Source organism: Diadema setosum, chromosome 11 (assembly GCF_964275005.1).
Source record: "Diadema setosum chromosome 11, eeDiaSeto1, whole genome shotgun sequence".
NCBI classification, from domain to species: Eukaryota; Metazoa; Echinodermata; class Echinoidea; order Diadematoida; family Diadematidae; genus Diadema; species Diadema setosum.
In genome coordinates, this window is record NC_092695.1 from 10,816,490 (window position 1) to 10,841,622 (window position 25,133).

The window sequence follows — 25,133 nt, forward strand, 5'->3', positions numbered from 1 at the left end:
CAAGTCCGATTTACCAGCAGCCAAGTTTTGAGCATGACCAAAACTTTTTCCGGGTGAGTCGCGGGGATTGCCCCCAGAGGTCCACGCAGAACGCCAGTAGGAGGCCCTTAGAGGCAGCACCTCGTAGGCTACTTCGAAGCTGTAACGCAGGTACTTCTCAGTCCCCGTATGCAGCCAAGATAATGACATTCTGTGGGACTTCTGCCATTCCTTCAGAGGAATTCCTTCACTGAGTTATCAGCCCCCAAGCGCATGGCACGCAGGTCACACAGAATGCCCGCAAGTAGAACTTAAGTAGAACGCGTTCAGCAGGTAAAACACATGCAAAACTCAGAAATTGTTCGGTATCCCCACAAAACTACCCACACGCTACAAGCCCGCGTAGCTTGCCCGAAAAGGTGTGACAGGGCCTAAACATGGTTGCGGGTAAAAAGGATTCGCGTGCGCACCTCCGGGCGACTACGGGTGAGATACGTGCTAGGTACTGTCATGTGCGGGTCATGTGCAGTGACCTCTGGGTAGTAAAAATTGTTCTTCGCAAGTCGCACGCAAGGCTTGTCCGGAAAGTAAAGGTGTTTCGCGGCCTTTATGTAAGAACCGCGTATACCTAGTAAGCAAACAGAGTCGACTGATACTCAAAGTGACTTGTTTTGATTTCAACCGCTCATCATTCCTCAATCTCTGTCACGATGATTTCTGACCCGAATCCATCACACACACACACACACACACTATAACACACACACACACACACACACGCACACGCACACGCACCCACACACACATGCAAACACGCCTAACACATGTACAATTTATTTTCTTATCGCAAATTTGACATTCATTTACATACAACAGACCAGACTTGGAGTTTCTGAAATTGGACTTTGTGTTCCCTACTTTAAATAGACATACTTAATTGTATAGTGATGTCTGTTTTTTAAACGTACCTAATATTTAGTGGGTATCAGAATTAAGACACGGAGTGTTTGATATGATTTTGCTCCATCATAAACTTGAATCATGCATTGTCATGGTTTCACGAGTATCCTAACTTGAAGTACATTTAGTATTGGGCAATGATTTTGAAATCTGTTAGAAAAGATGAATGTTTTGTTTTTCAGCATAGCTTCGAAATTACATGAAAAGGCAAGGATCTGTCCTGTGCAAAGGGAAAACGGCGATGATATGCCTAATTCCCCCAAATGACATCATCACAATGACGCAATAATAGTGAACAGTGTCCGGGCACTAGCATTGGTATTCTATATTTTTTTTCCCAACCGGTTTATCTTAGAATAATTACATGTATATTGTTATAGAATAGTATATCATTTACTTATCATTTATCTAGCGATCCACATCCGACAAGCTTTGCTTTTTAGTGGATCACTATTTTCCATAATCGAATTTATTTTCCGCTCGCCCACGAAGTATTCATACAGTGTTTTTCCTAATCATTGTACATGTATATTGTTCTATAATTTGTCTCGTATATATATTACATGAATCTTTTGCAAACGTTTGAACAATATTATTTCATGGCATGTATACTTAGTACTATGTTTTTTGATTTTCGATGATTGGAAATAAACTATGATTGAATTGAATTGAATTGAATGATGCAAATCTATAATGCCGAGAGATTTGTTTTGATTGGAATAGCTGGTCTGTGCTGTGCAGAGAACTTTGTGTGAGGTGCGCAATTTACTTTGCGAATGAAGCTGATGGCGTGTTGACTGGTCACACCTGAAGGTTTGCTTCACGGAGCGCTTGTACCTCTCCGGTTTGATCTCAGGCAGCTTGTCAGGGAGAATGCTGATGTCAGATGGGGAAGCGGTCTCTCAAAATTGATTCTTTTTATGGGAAACTCGGTTATCGGTTTAACGTCCAAGACAGCAAAGAACGAACGAACAAACAAATAAAAAAGACTACACACACACACACACACACACGCACACACACACACAATCACACACAATCACACACACAATTACACTCAATCATGCACATAGATGCAAATCAACACAAACAATCCCAAACGCGCTAACACGCCTCGGCTGCTACATACACTGATATAGTCCAAGTGCCAAATTCAGTTTCGGGCCTAACTTTGTCTTACAGTCCGCCCATTATTTTTAATGAATTTACCCTATTTGGAAGGTGCTGGATCCGGATAGTGATAAGGCAACTATTGCCCCCCCCCCCCTCCAAGAGTTTTGAGATATCCAAAATGATTAAAAATTGAAATTTTGACTTAGACTTAAGTATTTACACCAATAGGTGGAAAATTCAAAATGAATTGATAGTTTTACCCTATTTCCAGGCTGCCGAATTCGAATCTGATGGAAGCTATTCTTGCATTCCTGAGGATTTTTTTTTTTTTATATCAAAGATGTTTACCAAAAATGTATAGTTCATTGTTAATTCCTTTTAAATGGTGACAAAAGGAAAGATTTGATGTTCATACCCTAGAGGGTGCTGAATTTCAATCGGGATGATGCAACTGTTGCCCAAGATGCCTTAAGGGCCTTAAGATATTCAAAAATGGCCCTAAAAATTGATATTGTAATATTAGTATTACCTTATACAATGGCAAAAATGAAAAAAAAAATATATATTGAATAATAGTTTTACCCTATTTCGAGGATGCCGAATCCGAATCTGGTTGACGGAACTTTTTCATCCTTGAGGGTTTATGAGATACGTTTTGTTTTTTTTTTTTTGGCATTTTTTTTTCTCCCAGTATCATCTTTTACGCCCTCGAATGCAGGAGGAGACGATCTTCGACTTGGTGTTTATTTGAATTAAATCTTGTCGAAGACTATAGGAGACTACCCAACCAAACTGTCATTATCTTCACTACGGAATGATCGCTTTGACCACTTGTTGACAGCTAACAATATCAGTATGTATAATTGTACATGTATTTATGTATGAATATAAATAAATAAATATATATATATATATATATATATATACTCCTAGATGGGTCATTTGGAAGACATTTCCATTTGTTTTATATGCAGATTTATTATATACATGTTCAATGGCAGTTTACGCAATGGAGACACGAAAATTGTCTCCTTAATGACCAGTTGTCTCCCTAATGAAGACACTTCCCCCCAATATGTCTCCCTAAGGTGCCAACTAGGGATATATATATATATATATATATATATGTAGAGAGAGAGAGAGAGAGGTAGTATACAAATAATTGATGTTTGTAAGTGTAATGGACAGAGTATTTCGTGACATGAAAGATGAAATCATCCATTACGAGACCCAGCCGAGTTGAATGGATCAATATGATTTCATCTTTCACTGAATGACTGTCCATTGCACGGATGAAAACATCTATTATTTGTTTTATAACACCTAAAAATATATCCGTGTCATGTGATGTTTGAAAAGAATTAGAAAATATAGATAATATAGATAATATTGCTTGGATAAAAGCAAATAAATTATTTTTAAATAAACAAAAAAACAATTATCGAGTACATATTTAGTAACTGTTAAACAACTTCCTGACCAAGTGGTATTTGATAATTCTGTCATTAAAGAAGTCAAGACTACAAAATTTCTCGGTATAATAGTTGACAATAAGCTAACTTGGAATTGTCATATTGATAATGTTTGTAAGATAGTTTCAAGAAATATTGGCATCATTAATCACGTTAAACGGATTCTCCCCAAGTCAGTGCTTCTTATGTTATATTCAACTCTTATTCTTCCTTACCTTTATGGCGTAATGGCAAGGGGAAATGCAATACAAACTAAAATGGACAGGGTGCTTCTCTTGCAGAAAAGAGCGATGCGTTTGATATGCAATACCGCTTATAGATCACACACTGATGTTTTGTTTAAAGAAAACCGTATTCTTAAGATTACTGATTTATATCGTCTTCAGCTGGGTTGTTTTATGTACAATGTAGAAATTAACGCTACTCCTGTTGTATTTAAGGAAATGTTTCGAAAAAATAATGTTATACATAATTACTCAACAAGGTATGGGAATGATTATCATCTTCCTAAAAATAGAACTAGTTTTGCAAACAGAAATTTCATGTTTACTGGTCCTAAGCTTTGGAATTCCTCTGATCGTTAACTAAAACAAGCTCAGAGCTTGAATAGTTTAAGTATAAGCTAAAAAATGTGTTTCTTGATAAGTATTAATAAACAGTTTAATGGTAATAAAACGTATGTATATTTAAATCAATGTTTTCTAGAAGTACTTTCATTAAGTATACTCGGAAGGTTATCTTCTGTTTCATTCGTTATTCTTGTTTGTTTGTTTGTTTGTTTGCTTTTATTTCTGCATTCAATCAAATGCAATTTGAATGCAAACTTCAAAAAGTACAAAGACAAAGAATAACAAGTGCAGTGAAATAAACCGATAACAGTACATAAATAGATTCACATAGGTGATTGCATTGAGCAATGCTGATACACAGAAACATGAAATAAAATATACAGTATTTTTCAGTAAACAACAGAGATAATTGAATGCAGGAGACCACCATCATAAGCGATTAAGCTTGAAATGGATGGAGGCCTCATAAAATGACTATCCAACGACATAACTCTCTTGAAGGAAGGTGATCAGGTGAGTGCAGTGCAGTTGCAGGTGAGAGTGCAAGATGCAGTTGAAGGAAGAAAATAGAGATTGACAATAAGATGACAATCTATACTATAAATATTTGTTAGCTCAATTGGTTTGGAGAATATAATTGTATCAAATATCGTTTAAGTGAAGCTTTCAAAGAATAAATACTTGAACAAGACTTTATATTATCCGGGAGATTATTCCAAATATCCGGACCCGAATATCTTATAGATTTATGTGTTACTAATAATTTGGGATTCAAAAGGTGGAAATTTCTACATATACGAGTAGGGTACGAATGGACAGAAGTATTGAACCTAAACATGTTATCAAACGATGATGAAAGTTGATGATGTATATATTTGAACATAATTACTGCTACTTGAATAATATTCAAATCAAAAACCTTCAATGTTTTAAGCTCATGAAATAAAGAATCAGTATGAGCCAGAAAATGCGATCCTGTACAAATACGTATAACTTTCTTTTGTAATTTAAATATAGAATTTATTTTGGTAGAGCCGCAAGTACCCCATACAACATTGCAATAACTTATATATGGGAGAATTAAGGAATTATATAATAGAAATAAAGTTGAACAAGGAAGAAAGGACTTCAGCTTGGAAATTATCCCTATATTTCTAGAAATACACGTTGTAACATGATGTAAATGCTCATTCCAAGTCAAACTTTCATCTATATATACTCCTAGAAATTTTGAATTCATTTTCTTTTCTAATGGGATATCATCAATGTTAATATGTATCAACGTATCTTCATTATGAGAATGAAGTTTGAAATGAATAAAATGAGTCTTTTTTATATTCAAAGAAAGTTTATTAGACTTAAACCAATTTGATACTTTACTAATTTCAATATTTAGAGTGTCATTTATAATCTTAAGATCTTTATGAGAATAAAATATATTCGTATCGTCAGCAAATAGAACAAAAGAGAGAAGAGAGGATGTATTTATGATATCATTAACATAAAGAAGGAATAATAATGGGCCTAGAATTGAGCCTTGAGGAACACCACATTTAATTAAAAGGGGGTCAGATTCACAACCATTAAAAATAACATATTGTCTTCTATTAGTTAGATAATCTTTAAGCCATAAACGTGCTTGTCCTCGAATACCATAATGACTAAGTTTGGTGAGTAAAATAGAATGATCAAGAGTATCGAATGCTTTACTCAAATCACAAAATATACCTGCAACATGTTCTTTGTTTGCAAAAGCACTCGTAATTTTGTCATAAATTTGTATTAGTGCTAAATCAGTTGAATAATTTTTTCTGAAACCATATTGATTGGGAATAAGTAAATCATACTTATTAATAAATTTAAGAAGTCTATTATAAACAATTTTTTCTAAGATTTTGGATATACTAGGCAATAAAGAAATAGGACGATAATTGCTAATTTCATGAGAATCATCTTTTTTATGTACAGGATTAACTTTCGCTATTTTCAGCAGATCAGGGAAAATACCTTGTGATAAAGAAAGATTAAATATATAACTTAACGGTTCTGCGAGTGGATAAACTATTTCTTTCAATAACATCATACTTATTTTATCAGAACCACAAGATTTAGAGCTATTTAAAGATTTAGTGATACTAATGATTTCACTGGGACTTGTTGGATTAAGATAAATAGACTCTTGATTTTGGTCAAAAAGATAATCTGTAAAATGAGCAGAAGTATTGCTAATTTTAGTAGCAAGTTCCGGACCGATATTAACGAAAAATGAGTTAAATGAATTAGCATACATATTGGGATCATTTATTTTAATACCGTTTAATGTGATATCATCCGTTGGCGGAGAATCAGGCTTTTTACCTAGGACCTCTTTAATAATTTTCCATGTTGCATTAATATTCGAAGAAACCTTTTTCATTCTGTCAGAAAAATATAATCTGCGGGATAAACGAATCAATTTTGTCAATTTATTTCGATAAACTTTATACATATTCAAATTAAATTCAGTTGGGTTACGAATATGTAACTTATACAAAAAATTACGAGTTTTTATGGATTTCAAAATACCTTTTGTAATCCAAGGATTTCTTGGTTTATTTCGGTTAATTTTTATTCTGCATAAAGGAATATTATTTTCATAATAATATAATAATTTATCATTAAAACATTTATATGCCAAATTAACATTGTTAATACTATAAATATCTGTCCATTCCTCTAAAAATAAATTCTGTTTCAATAATTCCACATTACGTTTTGACTCTTTATAATACCATATTTTATCATGTAATTTATTACGACCCACTTTACATTCACAAATTGAAAATATTGGTAAATGATCAGAAACTTCAGAACATAATATATCCCCCATAATTGTATCATTATACACATTCGAAAATATATTATCAATCTGAGTTGTCGAGTGTGGATTTATCCTGGTGGGTTTATTGATAATTGACATAAAACCATATGAATACATTAAATGCATAAAATTAAGGGAATTATTGTTATCGGATGTGGGCGAAAAGTTAATGTTGAAATCACCAAAAATAAAAACATGTTTACTTTCATTACCTATCTTATGGAGATATAAATCCAATTCATCACAAAATAATTCACAATTCAGATCAGGAGGTCGATAGATTAAACCTATAATAACATTTTTAGAGATTGGGTTCTCAATTTCAATAAATAACGTTTCTGCATATCTTAACGTGATTTCAGAACGGATTTTGAACTGTAAATTTTGCGCAATATAAAACGCAACACCGCCACCCCTTTTTCCTTGACGATCAGCCCTAACTAATTTATGATTGGGTAAATTAAAGATATCTGGGGAGTTTTGATGTAACCAAGTTTCACTTATTCCAATAACAGAAAATTCAAAATTGTTTAAAGAGTGCAAAAGATTTTCCAAATATTCAAAATTTTTATTCAAACTCCTAGAGTTTATATGAAGAAGTGAAATATTATCTGAACCATACGATACAATATCATTGAATTCAAGGGGTGTGTAATATTTACTGTCGCGCACAGGCATAACGTCATCAGGAATATCGGGGGTATTCACATGTGACGCCATTCTGTAATACAGAAATGTAAATTACCGGAGATTTGAGAGACAACAACTGCATAGGTGCTAATGTGCATTTTGCAAGTGCATACTACTGTGCAGGTGTGTGTACAAAGTGCAAATGTGTGTGGGGTTTCAATATACAATACAAAATTTGGTACAATTAGACCCATCTTGGTCACACTTACAATAATTACTAGTACGCAATTACAACAGATCACCAGGGGATAGCCGGACCACTCAGTATAAAGGTGTTGTGCTTTAAAACACGTACAGACAGAGAATTCAAGGACCGTGACAATTGCTCAGTTAAAATTCAGGGAGACTTTCCCGTATACAGGGGGGGGGGGGGGGGGGAGTAAAGGGGAGTAAACAGTAAAGGTTCATTTCTTGCAACATCTGTATTGGCTATTGAATGTGGGACTTTTAACCATGCACCCATTAACACACGTATCAGAGAAAAAAAAAAACAGTACAAATACTGAATGGAAATCAGGGTGTTGATAGCAACCCGTTTAACATTCTAATGGTACACTGTATATAATGTACACTGTAAACACTTTATACATAAACTTGTGCTTTGTAACATATACATGACTTGTTTGTATATCCATAGTACGGTTCATGTGCCCTTGTAAATAGTGTATATATGGTGTTTTTTTTTTATTTCACTCAGCCTTATCTTTGATATCATTTTGACTACATTAACAAGCAGTGCTTCTAAGTAGTCCCCTCCACATTTGTATATGGTGTTATTCTATCTCAGAATATCACTATATTTTGTATATACATGTAATATACTCTGTATAGTTTTGATATAATGTCCACTATGTGTTATACCGTGTATATTTTATCATATAATGTCCACCATGTGGAATATGAATAAATATCATTTCATTTCATTTCAATGTGCGACCTGATATTGTTTGAGATCGAGAAAGTGCTGAGCTGATGACGTACTCAATATATATATACTGTATATATATATATACATGGTGTCCCCCCCCCCCAAAAAAAAACAAACAAAAAAACAAAAACGGAAAGGTGGATTTTCAGAACCTTGCGTTCTAAAAGTGATACATTTTTATTTTTGACATCATTAGAAAGAGCATTTTCCGCAGAAGACAATGATACCAAAATAATCAAATTTGGTTCAGTACTTTTATTCTTTGCCAATTTCTGTATATGCAGTCATTTTCAAATTTCGCTTGATTTTTGCGACGTATGAGCGAATAATTTGGGTGTGACAGGCATTCCATATGGTGAATATACTATTGTGTGAGCCTGTTGATCCATGTCAACAAAAGATACAGCTTTTACAATGGGCGCAGGCCAGAATGAAACCCCTGAAAACGTGCCAAGCCAGTTTTCCTCATACAGACTTCGCTGCAGAGAGCTCCGGGTCGCTCAATACTATTGTTTCTTTTGTCCCCTTCTCGCTTTAGGCATAGCAGACATAACAATGAACTGCTGACGATGGGCTGACAATTTTGCTTTTAAACGGAGAAAACATAAATAAAATATGGTTATTTCCTTAAAAGTCGCAAACAGTAACATATAACATATGAGCGGAAAGCTTGCATTATGACAAAAGTGATCGCTTAAAATTTAGTGTTACAGTCAAAAAGGTTACATTAATCAATGGGAAATTTCAGCTTTATTTTGAATATCAAAAGTAACTTTTTTATTTTATCAATAACATCTACAGTTGATCTAGCAATGTGATCTAGGAAACTATTCTGAAAGAATATGGCTTATCAGGCAAATAACATGACCCCAAAGATTTTCATTATTACGAATTTGCAGTAAATGTTATTTTTGTTAGCTTTTGATAAACTAGCATATAATATTAAAATTCAAACTTGGTTGGCGAAATCCGATTTTGGTGCACTTTGGCGTAGTGGCATCGTTTAGATTCGGCATCTAGCACAAAGCGTGTCGAATACTCGTATTGGAGCATTGGATTTCGGTAGGTACGGAACGAGTTTGAGCAGTTTTGAGAGTAAAAACGAGGCGCTCCAGAACGAGCTAGCAGCCGTTTTGACCCAATTTGAGCGAGAAAATGCTGCTCTAATTTGCGTCTACGCGCTGTCGATCTACTCCGCTGCCTACCCATGAGGCTGCGTTCGGAAAATGGATAGTCATCGAACGGCAAGGTTCGTCAACATTATATTATGTAAAATGGCGATTCTGCGGAGCGAATTTTGAAGATGGTAGTCTTTTGAACGGCAGAATTTGCTCAAAAAATGTACAATGGTGATGCTCCGAAACAGATTTTGGGAAAATTTGTGAAAATGATATGCTCAGGAACGAAAAGATATGGCCGAAAATGAGGGTCTCCGGTACGTCCCCAATATGCATACATATGGGAGTACACCTCCCCCTCCCCCCTCCCCCCGGATTGCACGGTGTTTTTTTTTTTTTTTTGTGGGGGGGGGGGGAGGCACGTCCGCACACACACACACACACACACGCACACAAACAAACGCACACACATGCACACAAAAATGCGTACACACACACAGTATGAAAGCTGTATCTTTTTTTTTTGACGTTATAGATCAATGGGCTTACACAATACACCGCTGTATGGAACGCCTGTTGCAACCAAATTCTTCGCTCATATACGTCGCAAAAATCTAGCGAAATGTGAAAATTACTCCATGTACAGAATTGGGCGTAGAATAAAAAGTTCTGAACCAATATTAATTATTTGGTATCATTGTCTTCAGCGGAAGATGCTCTTTCTAATGATGTAAAAAAAAATACAACGCAAGATACTGAAAATCCACCGTTCCGCTTTTTTGGGGGACACGCGGTATAATGCATTCTTGTGTTCATGGGCATAATGGTTTGTATGTGAGAATGTAGCTCTTTTATTTATGTCTCTTACATTTGAAAAAAAAAAAACCTTAAAAAACAAGAAAGATTCATTGCATAGACAATTCCTTAGTTTGGATTGAATTTTCTTCTGTTTATCTCAGTTTTTATGTGATGAACAATGTGTACAAAAGCTGATTATATGCTGAGTTTTAACTGAATACTTATCATGTTTGAAAGTGTAAATTGAACAGACAGGTCCGGTTTGGATTTTTTTTAATAAACAAAGGACAATTTCAATATCAATTTTGAGTGCATTATATTTTGCAGGGACTGTAACAATATCACAATGTACAAAATGGCGGATGGTGCACGACGAAACTGACCTTTGTGTGATTATTACGGGATTGGTGTGACAGATTAATGGCTTCTAAATAATGATCACACATTTGGCTATCGATTCTAGAGACAAATTTGAATTGTCGGGATGAAAGTAAAGAATAATGGGAAAATGCCATCCACATATTAAAAACTGTAAGCGAGAAAAGCTCTGTTGCTAGCCGTAATAAAAATCGATGACAACATATCAATTGTTTATCCGATAAAAGGTATCACACCCTAGTTTCATCATAAATGTATTAAGGAAGTCGACCAGTTGTCTTTTTTCTCTTTTGACCTGAAAGTTGCAATCGTGAATCAGAAATTGAGCTGTGTCATTAAACATTGCAGTCTTGAAATCTAAAACTGGCGTCTCGGCAGTTTTCTTGTACGTATTAAAGTAATGCCACTATCAAAGTATGTTATTTCTGAAATTAACGTATATGTACACAATATTCATCTCTGAGGACATTTGTAAGAAGGTACATTATGACACGTTTGATTTCATCCATATTAAACCTTCGCCACCCTCTCTTGTTATAAGCTTTTACTTTTCATTTTCCTTTCGAGCAACTTTTTAACCCAGTCACCGAGCCAGTAGGCTTGTCCATGATTTTTTATAGGTGGTCCATTAAAAGTCTCACTGGTTCTCAATTGTCCGCTTTCAATTACACGTGGTGCCATCCTTGTAATCTTCGAAAGCCCGCTGCCATTCGACCATGTCGTCCTTCCAGTCATCATAACTTTCCCGCCATTCTTTCTCCTCCTGGTCAATGCTGCCTGATTATTAGAATAAAATCGTTGATAGAGTCAGTTTAGCCTTATGTTAGGTACAAATCAGGAAAACTAAAAAAAAAGTAAATATTATCAAAAATGTTCAATGACTAAGAGGTTAAAACAGTGACGAGCTCATCCAGGATATTGCACTAAAAGTGTTGTTAAAATGTTGGTAAAGCATCACATTATAACTTGAAGCGTGGATTGCAAGCAGGTCGAAATCTGCTTTGAGGGGAATGCCGGACCGGTTCAAAGTTAGTCTTGAAAGATAATATAAAATATTACAAGCATAACAACGAAAATCACTTGGTCAAAATGGAATTACAGGTAAGGAAGTGGGGAAATTTTGTTATTCGAAGTTAATATTCATTAATTTTTGGAAAACAGTTCTTAGACAGTTTATGATAAATTTCGTAGTCTCACAATTTCCTGTTCGCGTGAGAAAATAACCCAAATTTAAGTAATCTTTTATAAAAGTGAAAATCATATGCTTTTCCTAGATGAATAATTTCAAGTAATGATGAGTCAGATGGTATGACTGTCAAGGACTATTTCGTGAAAATAAGCGGACCATCACAATTTCATAACTTCCTTAATTTTCATCCAATTTGGATCAAATTTCCATTGTTTCACCTAGAACAGTTTAATTTTTTTTTTTTTCAGACTTACCGTTCAACTGATGTGGAATTTCATTATTAGTGATTAGGAAGAGAAGGACGTAGAATATAGGGAGTGACATGGAGATGTCAGTTCAGTTCCTTTTTTCCATGATACAAAAACTCGAAAGTAAATATAGTGTTCAGACAGAGCAAAAACACATAACATTGAGTGGATGTAAACGAAGACATGTATGTAGACATGAAAGGAATTAATCACATGTAAATTGAATGTTAGTATTACAGGTAGAGAGAATACACAATTGCTTATTTTTATAACATTTTGGTAAAAAGTTTTGTATTTTCCCTTTCATTTCTATCATAAAAAGATTGCAATTACAAATCAGAACATGGTGCACGAACTTTCACGAAGAGAAAAGTTGTTGATTGGATGACCGCCATTACAAAATGCATTCAAAACAGGTTAATCAACGTAAAAAAAAAAAATCAAGGAAATCTTGGACTCACTTGTAAAGCTAATGAGAGTAGGCATATAGTGATTCCAGAAGCGACATCCCCTCGCTCTAGCGGCTCTTCCCACTCCCATCTCAAGGGACAGCTCTTTGTGACTGAGCTCAGGGATGGTGTAGAGAGGCCAGAAATCTTCCCCGTCTCCTCGGGGAACGTCTTCACTGGGTCTACTGGGATCTCTGTTATACGGCAAAGAATCATGATTTGTAGTCATCTTAAGGGCCCCTGACATCGAAATGCATGTTGATTTGTGTTGATTTATGATATCCTCAACATCACTTTTGCGGTGAAACGAATATGGAGAATCATTCCATATATTTTTCACAATTTTTTCTTCTATTTTTCTTCAGATTACTTGGGAACGCTCACAAAAATCCTTCCAAACCAATATTCCTCTTGTGACCTCATCTGTCAATCATTGCTAAAGTACTGATATGTTTAACAAAAGACATTGGAATGCACCTTCCCCTCGACTCAGCATAGCTTGCATGTTTCTTCGTCATGTCTTTTGTTAGTCACATTAATATCACAAGTATTCTGAAGAAAAATAGAAGAAAAAATCGTTGAAAATAATAATATATGGAATGTTTCTAGGTATTCGTTTCATCGCAAAAGTGATGTTGAGGGTATCATAAATCAACACAAATCAACATGCATTAGGATTTCATGGGCCCTTTAAATATGAGTGCCGTCATTCAATCAAAGAAATTCCATATTGATCATTTATCATTAAGACCAGTTAAGTTGCTCATATTTGAAAGCCTAAGTGGATATCACCAGACTTCATCTTCATGAGTGTATGAAAATAACTATATAAATGTTATAAACGGTTCCATGACATTTGCTGGTCCGACAATTGCTCCCATGACATTTCTTCACATTATAAAGCCAATCATAAATTCTACCCACAAACATGACCCCAACCCTAATCCTAATCCTCATATCAAACTAAACTTAAAACCCTATCACAACCATAACCGTAACCCTAAGTCTTTGGAAAAAAAAAAAAAAAAACCTCGGAGCAATTGTTGCACGAGCAATTTGATGTTGTGTCACCGTCGTGAATCCGCATGGATTATTGCACAACCATGCGGAGATAACTCGACCACAGAACAAAGTAGGGCGCCATGTGTTTATGTATCTTCTTCTTCTTCATTTCTTTTGTCGAATCCTTGCGGTTCTTGTGACATGATGGTTCATTACTTTCTGTCCATAACGTCTCGAAGATCCTTTACCTTAAGTCATGTGTCCTCCTTTATATGTCTCGGCTGCATGGTCTCCCTCTTCCTCTCTGCTCATGAGATGGTGTCCGTAGTGATAATTGGGGGACTAGTTTATCTTTTCTCCTAGAGTATTGGTCAGCCAGTTCCAGCCTTCGCAGTCTTATCTCATCAAAGACTGGGTAAATTCCTATAGTCTGATAGTTCTGTATTGCTTATTTTGTGATGATCTCCATCTACCTTAACATTGGGGGCCGATCTGAGTAGTTGGATGCAACAACAGTTACTTTCCAATTTCCTGGCTTCTTTGTTGGTGACTGTCCAAGCTTCGCACCCGCAGAATAGTATTCATTCCAAAATTAATACTGTCATTATCCTCTCCTTACTCATTCTGGACTTCCACACAGACTGATACCCATGAATCATACATCCCACGAGTCATACAGCCCACGAATTTGACACTAGACAAATAAAGCCCATAGGTTCGATGTCAAGTCTGATTTCCGTCAGGTCATAGATAAAGCTTCTTTCTTAATGTGTACATACAGTTAGCATATATATATATATATATATATATATATATATAAAGAGTAACATAATGAGCATATTTAATTTTGACAATTATTATGTCGTAGGGTGTCTCAGGATGATATATATATACATATGAATTACACATGTATACATACACATACGTAATATACATGTTGATATGGTATATGAAAGACAGGTTGACGATGGAGAAATCCACTCCTAAATTCAAGAAAAGGCACTTGTTATCTAGGGCCACTTTGACCTGCCTCCATCTGTTTCTGTCTCAAATTCTTGGAGTACTTTTAGTGATACTAATCCCCCTATTCTTAGGATGGCCATCTTAACGACTGTGCGTAGATAATTACAGCATTGGTCCAACTGGTGCGGTTCTACTTGAATAGATTTCTTCATGAATTCTAGCACAACAACACCTGCCACTCGGTGACACCTGAGACACTGGGACGTGGTCATTTGATTAAACTCTCTCTAGGAAGCCAAACTTTTCATTCCGCATCTTTATGACCACTACAGTTTAATGATTACAAATTATGATAGGAGGCACATGTGTACTATTGATTTAGAGTAACTCAGAAATTCCAATTTCTACAACTAACTCCCCTAAGGGTCCAGTTTACCTTTGGGAGCATTGATTTGAAAAATATTCAAGATATCGCCTTTCGTGCATATCACGTGTAGGTCTGTTGTCCCGCAAAACATCCTGCCATGTAAAATTTTTGCAGTAAAGTCTAAAATTTAAAGAGATATCAGTATGTATGTAGGCCGTAACTGTAGACGGTTTAGTCCAGAAACATGTTTATCATAACGATTGTTCACAGTTTGTATATCTAACAATACTTTACATTGATTTTACATATTCAAATTTTCACAGTGGTTGTTTTAATACCTAACTCACATTTTAGAAGTATTTTCAAGCACTAATGCTGAGTTTTTGTTTCATTTGCAAATGGTAAATCATGCCTTTAAGAGCCTTAGTCACTGGAGGAGGCTTCGAAGCGATTGCTGCGACTGAAAAGAGTAACAAAATGGTTTTCCCTCTTAGACACCTCCATGCTGATTAAAGAGAAATCGCCAAACGAGATGATGACTGATTCGCCTAGAAGTTATACTGTGACGTCCCCGTAACGTCATCGGATAGCTACGTTTCCGAGATATCTTGTCAGGAGCGGAGACGTCTCCGAGTCAATTTCGATATCGATGAAAGTAAAAATAAAATAATTATAACTGATTCGATTCTTTCGCGACTCAATCGAGATCAGACTAGTTCCGAAATATGAGTACAATCATAGGTTGGCATTTTTATAGTCTCAAGCCAATTAGATACCCACTTTAGCCTATTTCTCCCTACCCCTTGAGTTAAGACTACTTCAAAAGTCATCATCAAGTGCTCAATGTAACGAGCCGGGCTGATCAGAGTTTGCCATCAGCATGCACCAGAACTTATTTGTCCCAACCGTATAACAGCAGACACATAGCGCGCATAAAAATGATAGTAAAAAGTTATAATTTTTTATTGATTTATTATATGTAAAATAATTATATTATAAAGATAAAGGCGTAAATATTCATATTTGAATGACGCGCCTCAAATACAAAAACAACAACAACAACAACAACAACAACATCACTCGCAATTTTTGTGTGTATTATCTTACTCATCTGCATACGAAGATAAACAAAATGCAAATTTTATCGAAATAATACATTGAGAAAATATCAACTTGAAGACATATGAACGATAGCTTACCCTGATTTTGCAAAGTTTGTCCAGAATTCCATGAATTTCACGGAGAGGGCGTTTTCTTCGGCGGTCATGTTGTGTGCCTTGATGTTGTACAGCTCGTCAATAAAGGGCATCCCAAAGACAAATGTCAGGTCTTCTGCATGGCCAGCACCAAGCCACGGAGTAGAAGGGTAGACATCTCCAACTTGAAAAATGCTCCTAGCAAAAAACAGAACAGGTTGATACATTTCACTGGATTTAAAGAGTGACTAGCATTGACTGCAATTAATAAAATGTCAAAAACGGCAGATGATCGTCGCCAATTTACATTCTTATTATGTTGACATTTTTAAGAAAAATTAGTGGTATTACGTTATCATAGGAAAGTTTCTGTAAAATACGTGAATATTTCAAGTTCCATTACCATTATACACGTTACGAAACGACAACTTCGTCTTAATCGATGTGGCATAACTTTAATTATTGACTTCTCTGTGAAGGAGTCATCTGCTGAGTCACCGATGCATGAGTGAACACACATTACAGAAAAAAGTCATTTTTCAAAACTAACACCAGTCTTGTTAAGGGTCTGTGAAACATCCTGTTTCTATGAATGTATAAGTGCCGTTGTTCTTTTATCATCCATTGTTTGACCACATATGCAATATTGGCAGTACTTTTTTTGCATTGTATAGTATGATCACTCAATTGCGCTACAACACGACGACTCCCTCTTGCGTTTACAATACACTCACAATATCGGCTATCACTTTTCAGTAAACTGAATTGGTTTTTTGCAGTCACGAAGGATTTAACACGGTCAATTTTCCCTAAAATTGTGCCAACTTTAAACAATACAAACACACGAAAGTTCCAAGAGGTGTGAGGGGGTTAAAGGATTGGTGATGAAACAGCAACAGCACTTGAACATGTACCAAAAATAGAATGTTTCACAGACCGAAGCCCCCATCCCGCCAAAAAAGATTGTTACTCGTATCTGACTTGACATGTCATTGCCACTATACTTGACATGTCATTGCCACTATCACACAGAAGTTAGGAAAAGATGTAGAAATACCCCTCTTAGATTATCTTGCTCAAATCCCATTCATTCGAAATTTACGTCATATATATTAAGAGGGGAGTTACATTTTTTGCTGTATGTATCATATTATTCAATAGCACATATCATTCTAATCCTATGCCATAAAAAGTGTAAAAGGAGGGTACAATGTAAACACACACACACACACACACAAAATCAGTCTATACGTTTTGACAAGAAAAGCGTGAACTAGACTGCGTACTTTGTTGGCTCGTGGGTCATGAAATATTTGTATACCACCCCCCCGGCGTTTGCGTGCTCCCTGATTACGTAATCTGTTGGGGCAGCAAAATCGATGTCGGTTCCAAGATCAACGAGGGATAGAAAGTAGTCCGCGTCCGGGTCATCTGCGATGGTCCAGTCAATGTACTCCTGGTTGATGGAATCCCCGAGGATATCATCGGTAAACCCGAAACTCTTGAAATAGTTCAAGAAGGAGTCGAAGGTCGTGCGATTGACCACAGGTGGAGTGGGGCTGCCGACATACTCTTGTAGAAAGAGGAACGGAACGAAAGTCCCCTCGTCCTTGTTGAACCCCGCGAGTAGCGGTACTCTCGCAAAGTCTCCTATCTCGTAAAGGTTCGTTGGGGTGTCTGCCAGAAATGTACCGTCAAGAGTAACTGGATAACCCCCGTCGAGATTATACAACTATTAAGAAGTTGAGAGGAGATAGAGAGAGAGAGAGAGAGAGAGAGAGAATACAATAATGTAATTGTGACACATTGTAATATGCTTTCAGGGAACACATATTTCTAATTCCACATTTTAAGGCAAAATCGTCATATTGGACAGCATAATCATGCCCAATTAGAATTGACGGCAAGCTTGCAATGTTACCACACAGCAGTGTTTCTACTTTTTCTTTAATTTCTTTCCCGTTCATCCAGTTATCTTTAATAAAGAAAAATGTATCTCTTTTGATTTATACAGTATCAAAATACATATTGTTTTGCGTTTTTGCCCATAGGACAGATGTCCATGCTTTTTAATGCCTAGAAATTTAGATATCTCGCAAGTGATTGACAAATTTCCTTACATCGACGGAAATAATCGTCTTACGATATAAAATGTACGAACGTCAATGTAAGGCATTAGTTTGGTCAGTCAGTTGAAATAAATACATCTCTACGGAAGAATTTCATGAATTTGAATTGATATATCATTCCTTACGTTCATAAGGGAAATAATCAATGGTAATACTTTGTGGCAACTCGACACATCTATTTGTAGTTTGAAAATGCGTAACATGATTCCCTGTAATAGCATATAATATTATGTTGAAAGATATGTTACTTAAACTATAATCAAATATTATTTTTCAATTCTTAATTCAGTACATTGATTAATTACCTTATATTCATGCACGCATTGGACAACAAAATGGTGGTAGGAATATCATCAGCGAATGAAATGAACGACAGGGGCATTAACAATGTCTTAATGATGTATAGGACAGTATGACCGATTTTATAATCCATGAAGGAAAACATTATGGTCGATAGTATCGTAGGCTTTATATTATTAACGTCCAAGAGTAAAACAATTCATCTTTTTGGAAGAAAGGTTTATGATATCAAATCGTAGTTTCCTGGGGAAAATTTGCAGATTTTTTTCTTTTCCTGAAGCCAAATTCTGTCTAATGACAGAAAAACAAAATCCGATTTTAGAATTCCTTTTTCCCCCAAAAAAAATATTCAAATAATGCATGTGGCTAAAGAGAACCGGGACTCTGATTTGCAGCTTGGGTACGATCAATCGTTTCATAAAACTAGAATTTTGTATGCTAATTTTGATACACTGAGATATTATCCAGTACGGAATGGTAATATAAAAGATACGTTCTAGTGATGAAACTATAATGACATCTTATTAGTTTCAAAAGTTAGTACGTTTGCCATCATGATCTATTATCCGGTACGTATAGCTACCTTCTTTTTTTGTTCTAACGCTTTGAGTACTTATTTTACGTTGGTCTGTTGCCATCTCATTTTCCTGGGGGTAAGAATGTGATTACTGCAGTAATGTGATTTTTAAGAATTTGTAATGGCTGTTCTTTTTTTTTTTTAATCAATTACCATCTGCTCCACAGTAGCATTTGTTGTTTTTTTAACCATACTTTACCTCATTGGCCTTCGTCCTGAGTTCGTCAGCTTCTTGGAGTTTGAGGCAGGCAACCAAAACTTCGGAGGTGGACGTATCGCACCCGAAGGCGACCCCCAACTCTCGGGACAGCCTCCTTTCCCTCTCTGGATCGTGCTTAAAGGTCCTACCTTTGAAAGCACTACCGCTCTGTTTCAGTGATAAATGTACAAATGAACAAATCAAAATTAAATAAGATACATAAATTATGTTAAGTCAAAGGGATTTAATCTGACGTCGTCTCTAATTAACATTTTTCAAGTGGAACAGGAGCTGCAACTTTGATTCTGCTGATACAAAATGTTGTTTGCATTTAACATAGGCTGTAATACTTGAACATCGTCACCAATGAAAATCTTTCATTGCACAGTACTGTCACTTTACTACGCGTGAACACATACGCTCACATGTGGATGTGTACACATGCAATTACACTCAAACAAACATAAACACACACACATATACATTTACAGTAGATATTGCTTGTTTGAGCAAAAAACAAACAAACAATCGACTTATTTCGCCTTATTGCCTGGTACTCCTATCAACCACTTATAGTTAATGAATATTAAAGGATATGTGCTCTTTTGTGCCATAGAAATTGCTGTTCGGACTGCAGAACTCACCTGTAAGATGGCTTTATTGAAGAAACCTCGGCTGAGTTTGGAAAGGAGGTGGAAACTGACGCTCGCCGACCCGGCACTTTCCCCGAAAATGGTGATATCATCCTTGTTACCATCAAAGGCTGTAAAAAAGAAAAAAATAAGTTGATTTTTTTACGAATGATATAGTGACGCTTTGGTTGGTGCTCATGCTCACGTTTTAGAGTGATGATTTGTAGCACTGATTTAAAGTCGAAAGCTACTACATTTTCAAGTTTATTTTGTAGCATGGAGTAAAATCAGAGGAACTCTTGAGATGACATTACGTTCATTTTTCTTTCACGAAACTAACATCAGCCAGATTCTGTTTTTTTTTTTACCGAATCCGCGCTACTAAGGTAAAAATTCATAGATACAAGACACAGAATGATACATGGAGCTACTAATAATTTAAAAAGTTTACAAACATTTAAAATCCCACGTAATACACAATCAAAGTCATCATAATAAATTACAAGTGTACGAGAATACCGGGCATATATCACCCTACATCGTTAATTATGTAAATTCTTTAAAAATTGGTTCATACGTGTCGGGGGGGGGGGGGGGGAAAGGGGTGGGGGCGATGGGGGGGGGGGGTGCTCGCCCCCTCCCACTTTTTGGCACCATACAAAGGAATACATAAGGTGTCACCACTTTGGGCCCCCACGTTTTTACCCCGAAAATGCGTAAAAGGTTTAGAAAGAAATAGAGACGTTGAAATTGAAGTGTGAGCGCGACAAGGGTTATGTTTTTTTTTTTCACTGAAGACCCCCCTTTTTTTGTTTGTTAGTTCATGAAACCCGGAAGTTGCCCCCCCCCTCACACACACACACACACACGCACACACACCTTTTTGTAAACGGTCCGCCGGCACATGGTTACAAATACATGACATAGTACTGGTAAGGCATAAAATGATTTTCTATAATATTTTCATGACTTGCTCGAGGGCGACTCTTTTCCTTAAAAGAATATATTTTATATATATATATATATATATATATATATATATATTACAGTATATATATATATATTCTGAAGGAAAGAGTGTAAAGTAGGTCTTCCGTAGAATTCCAATCAGTATGTCATGTACGCATGAATCAACACTATACATTCTTACAATAGACACATAATTACCGTTGTCAAAATATCAATTCCAGATGACCCATGAGAAAGCCGATAGATACCGTAGTATTGGTATAGTTAGTTGGTTGTGATATTTTTCAATGTGCTCAATTTTACGCTTTTTCCTTATACGTCAAAGATAACTTATCAACGAAATCGACTGTCTCTTTATTGGAGTAAATTTCTTGAATCAATTCTTACCCTCGATGTTGTTGTAAATCCATTCCAGCCCAGCGACCTGATCCAGCATACCATAGTTTCCTGGTGCCACATCGTCCTCTGGAGAAAGAAAAGGAAAGAAGGAAAGTTAGTTGCAGTGTAAGTGACGATATGGGGGATATACAAGGAGAGTAAACGGATCGGAAAATATAGCGTAATGGTGGATTCGATATACATACCTGCTAATACCCCATGCCACAGAGATTTATTCTCGTCGGTCACTCGTCGGAAGCAAGATTTGTCGCTTCCGGCCAACCACCGAGGTGTATCTAATGGCAGTCTGATGAATCCAACTTGTGTTGGTGGACCATCGGGTCAGTGGTCAGTGTCAGGCATATCGGGCGTGATCCGGTGAGGCAAGATCGTCCGGTAAAGATCACGAGCTGACACTGACTGACTTGTAGTCGACCAACACAAGTTGTATTCAACAAACTGCGATCCGATACACTTCGGTGGGTGGCCATCGGCAACAAACTTTGCTTCCGACGAGTGACCAATTGGATGAAATCCCTGTGGAATATGGGTATTAGCCCGATCACTATAACCTGACATCAGGTAATAACATGGGCTGAATTCGCCTAGATACACACTGTATAATAAACGGTAAAGGCCATAATTCTACAGTAACTAGAGAGAGGTACAGGTCCCTAGTTAAGGTATGTTTTCAGTGGATGCCGGCGCAAAAGTGATTTGAAGGAAATTATAATAGTACTCCTTAAACTAAACATAACTATGTTTGAGATTACATTGCTCTCTAAAGACTGAGAACGTACACAAAGCGGTTCGACAAAGGCCTAGAAAACAAAAATAGGTGGCGTACATAATACAAACTTGCATTATTGTACAAATTTGTTTCATAGGAAAATTCAATTGAAAATAAATGAGGAAATGTGCACATAAGATATATAGTTAACCCTAGCATTCTATGCTAAACACCCAAGTAAATGACAATAATCCACTCGGTATTATCGCCAAATTACGTGAAGTGCATACCTGTTGAAAATTGCGCAAAGATATTTAAGCGGTAGTTTATCGTCACTATTATGACGTCACCAACAGTGACCAATGGGATGCCACTATAATCATACGTCATAGCCGTTCCAGCGCTGAAACCTCCCCCGTGAATCCACACCATTACAGGAGTGCCAGGTTGCTGCAAGATTAGAGAAAAGACAACAACCACAACAACAAAAAGCACAGGAATGTATAAACGCCACTTGCCACACATTTTCACAACCAAAATGTGCATATAATTATGTATGGATAACTTCTTATCATCAACTCATCGTTTTCTTTAACCACTTACAGGAGAATCATTCTAACTCTGTGGGGATTGCCGTATTTGCCAGAAGGAATATGTTGAAATTCAGTTGTTTTCCGTTTGATAGCGACAAAAACTGTGTATCATTTAATTCAATGTAGAATAATGATATGCAACCCTGATATCATTGAGGAGAATAACAAGGTGTGTGTGTGTGGGGGGGGGGGGCGTGGATCAATGTCCATCTGAGCCTATTTCAAAACACAATCTTTCTCAAATTAATGGATTGCTTGCGTAGAGCTGTTTTTGTTCCATCAACTGATTGACAATTTGCCTTGAATCACTGAATACAAATAAGCACCGTATGAAGCAGTGCTTTACTAGGAGCTATACAAGGTGTGCCTAAAAAACGGTAATAGAAGTTTAAAGGTCACCTTTGTCAAGAATACATGGTTAATACAACGTAATACAATATTTAACGTTTATTAAATGGTTATAGGTCTTCTACAATACGAAGCAACTCATCAGCTTTCATTTGACACTTTGCTTGCGTCAACACTGTTACGGATCACTGAGCTAGGGCCCTTCAAAGCTGAAGGGAACAAAACCTACTTTTTCCATCAACGCAATAATTTGAGCAATTAGTTTCATAATATATGCGATTTTTTGTTGTAATACATTGTACATTTTGCTTTCATTGAATTTGTGTGACAACATACTTGTGTTATTGGAAATAAAATTGCATTTGAATTTAGATTTTATTCAAATTCCTCCAAAGTTAGAAAGAAGAGTCTTGCTATCTCCAATCTTTGGAATGACTGCCGATAGTAAAGAAGACAAAATCCGACTTTTGCACGAGTCGTTTCTTTCAGAAAAATACCACAAGTATTCACACAGACACACAAACACAACATACATTAATTTCGTGTGTGGGTGTATATATATATATATATATATATATATATATGAAGGGTTTGTTTGCAAAAACCGATAAGTCCATTTTTGAAGATTTTGATGTACGATCTCTGTCATAAAGTACAAAATAATACCTTTTAAATGATTATTGCTCACTACCTATACAGGTATATTTCTTAAGTTATGGTCAAAAGAAGCAAACATTTTCTTATTATTCTCTTTATTTTTCTTGACCTTTAATCGCAAATATCTCCATTTGACAAATATGGACTTATCGGTTTTTGCAAACAAACTCTTCATATATATATATATATATATATATATATATATGTATATATGTGTGTGTGTGTGTGTGTGTGTGTGTGTGTGTGTGTGTGTATGTGACATGATAATTCCCATAATTATCATTCGGTTATTACCCGTTGGCTAGGGGCATAGATGTTCAAGTACAAGCAGTCCTCTGACGTGACGGCGTATAAATCCTCGGACGGGTCTTGTACACAGGCCGCTGAGAACTCGGTAGCATTTCTTTCGCCTGTCCACGAAGCCTTTGGTAGTGGGGGAGCGAATCGCTCTGGCGGCTCGGCAAAGGGCACTCCCTGTAGAAGAAATAAATATAACCATTTTTTTTTAAAATTCTCTTATCATTATACGTAGATATTGCAAAGACCACCAAAGAGATTACATGTTATCTCTATCTTATTTTCATCATACTTTTCTTATAAAAGAGAATGAATGTTTAAGAGGGACGTAGAGAAGAAAATGACCCTTGTCGGTTCATGATGACTTACCAGAAACAGGTCAACATCACGCGTCTTATTGATGAACGTGTCTTCGCTGAAGCGGACAGTCTTTCCGACGAGGATTCCCTCATTGACTGTCACTCGAATATTTTGTGCATTCACCACTTCGAGGACAGTGAAAACTGCCAGGGCAAGGTGAAGTGTCTTCATTGTAAAATAAGAAACAGTTCTTTGTATCAAGGTGTTTTGTGGATGTGGCATTCTCATCGGGCAACAGTGACGACAGTTCATGCACGCACAAATTCTTTTACCTCAGTTTCTGTCTGGGCCAGCTCCGACCTTATATACAAGTTTACCTCCTTTCCAGAAAAGAACGTGCCGTTGACAACTACCACAGGGTAAATATGGAATTTCGATCTTCGATCATCCACACCCTGGTCTTACGTAAGAACTCCGTAAGCAAACAGAGTGGACTGATACTGATTCGTAACTCAACATTCCTCAATGCGTCATTACGATTTCTGACTGCAATCTTCGTCATATAAGAAAAAGAAACTTTATCACACACTCACACCTACACACACACGCACACACACACACGATCATTATTTTCTTATTCTAAATTCAGATTTTTGGCACATAAGGCAGTACAAATCTGAGTGAGTCATCACTCTGGGTCATGACTTTATTTCTGTCTTGAGGGATCACGAATGTTTGCACAAAG

At 36.3% G+C, this 25,133-nt stretch overlaps 1 protein-coding gene across 1 annotated transcript; it reads right to left on the minus strand.

Annotated features, from left to right (window-relative positions):
- Positions 1-10,904: 10,904 nt before the first annotated feature.
- Positions 10,905-24,619, minus strand: LOC140234841 (cocaine esterase-like). Its single transcript, XM_072314885.1, has 10 exons — positions 24,458-24,619; positions 24,086-24,265; positions 22,484-22,643; positions 21,473-21,550; positions 20,129-20,247; positions 19,485-19,652; positions 17,566-18,011; positions 16,283-16,477; positions 12,764-12,945; positions 10,905-11,642 (listed from the first exon to the last, which is right to left on the minus strand). The coding sequence occupies exons 1-10, from the start codon at positions 24,617-24,619 to the stop codon at positions 11,527-11,529; spliced, it is 1,806 nt and encodes a 601-aa protein (XP_072170986.1). The 3' UTR covers positions 10,905-11,526.
- Between the last annotated feature and the right edge of the window lie 514 nt (positions 24,620-25,133).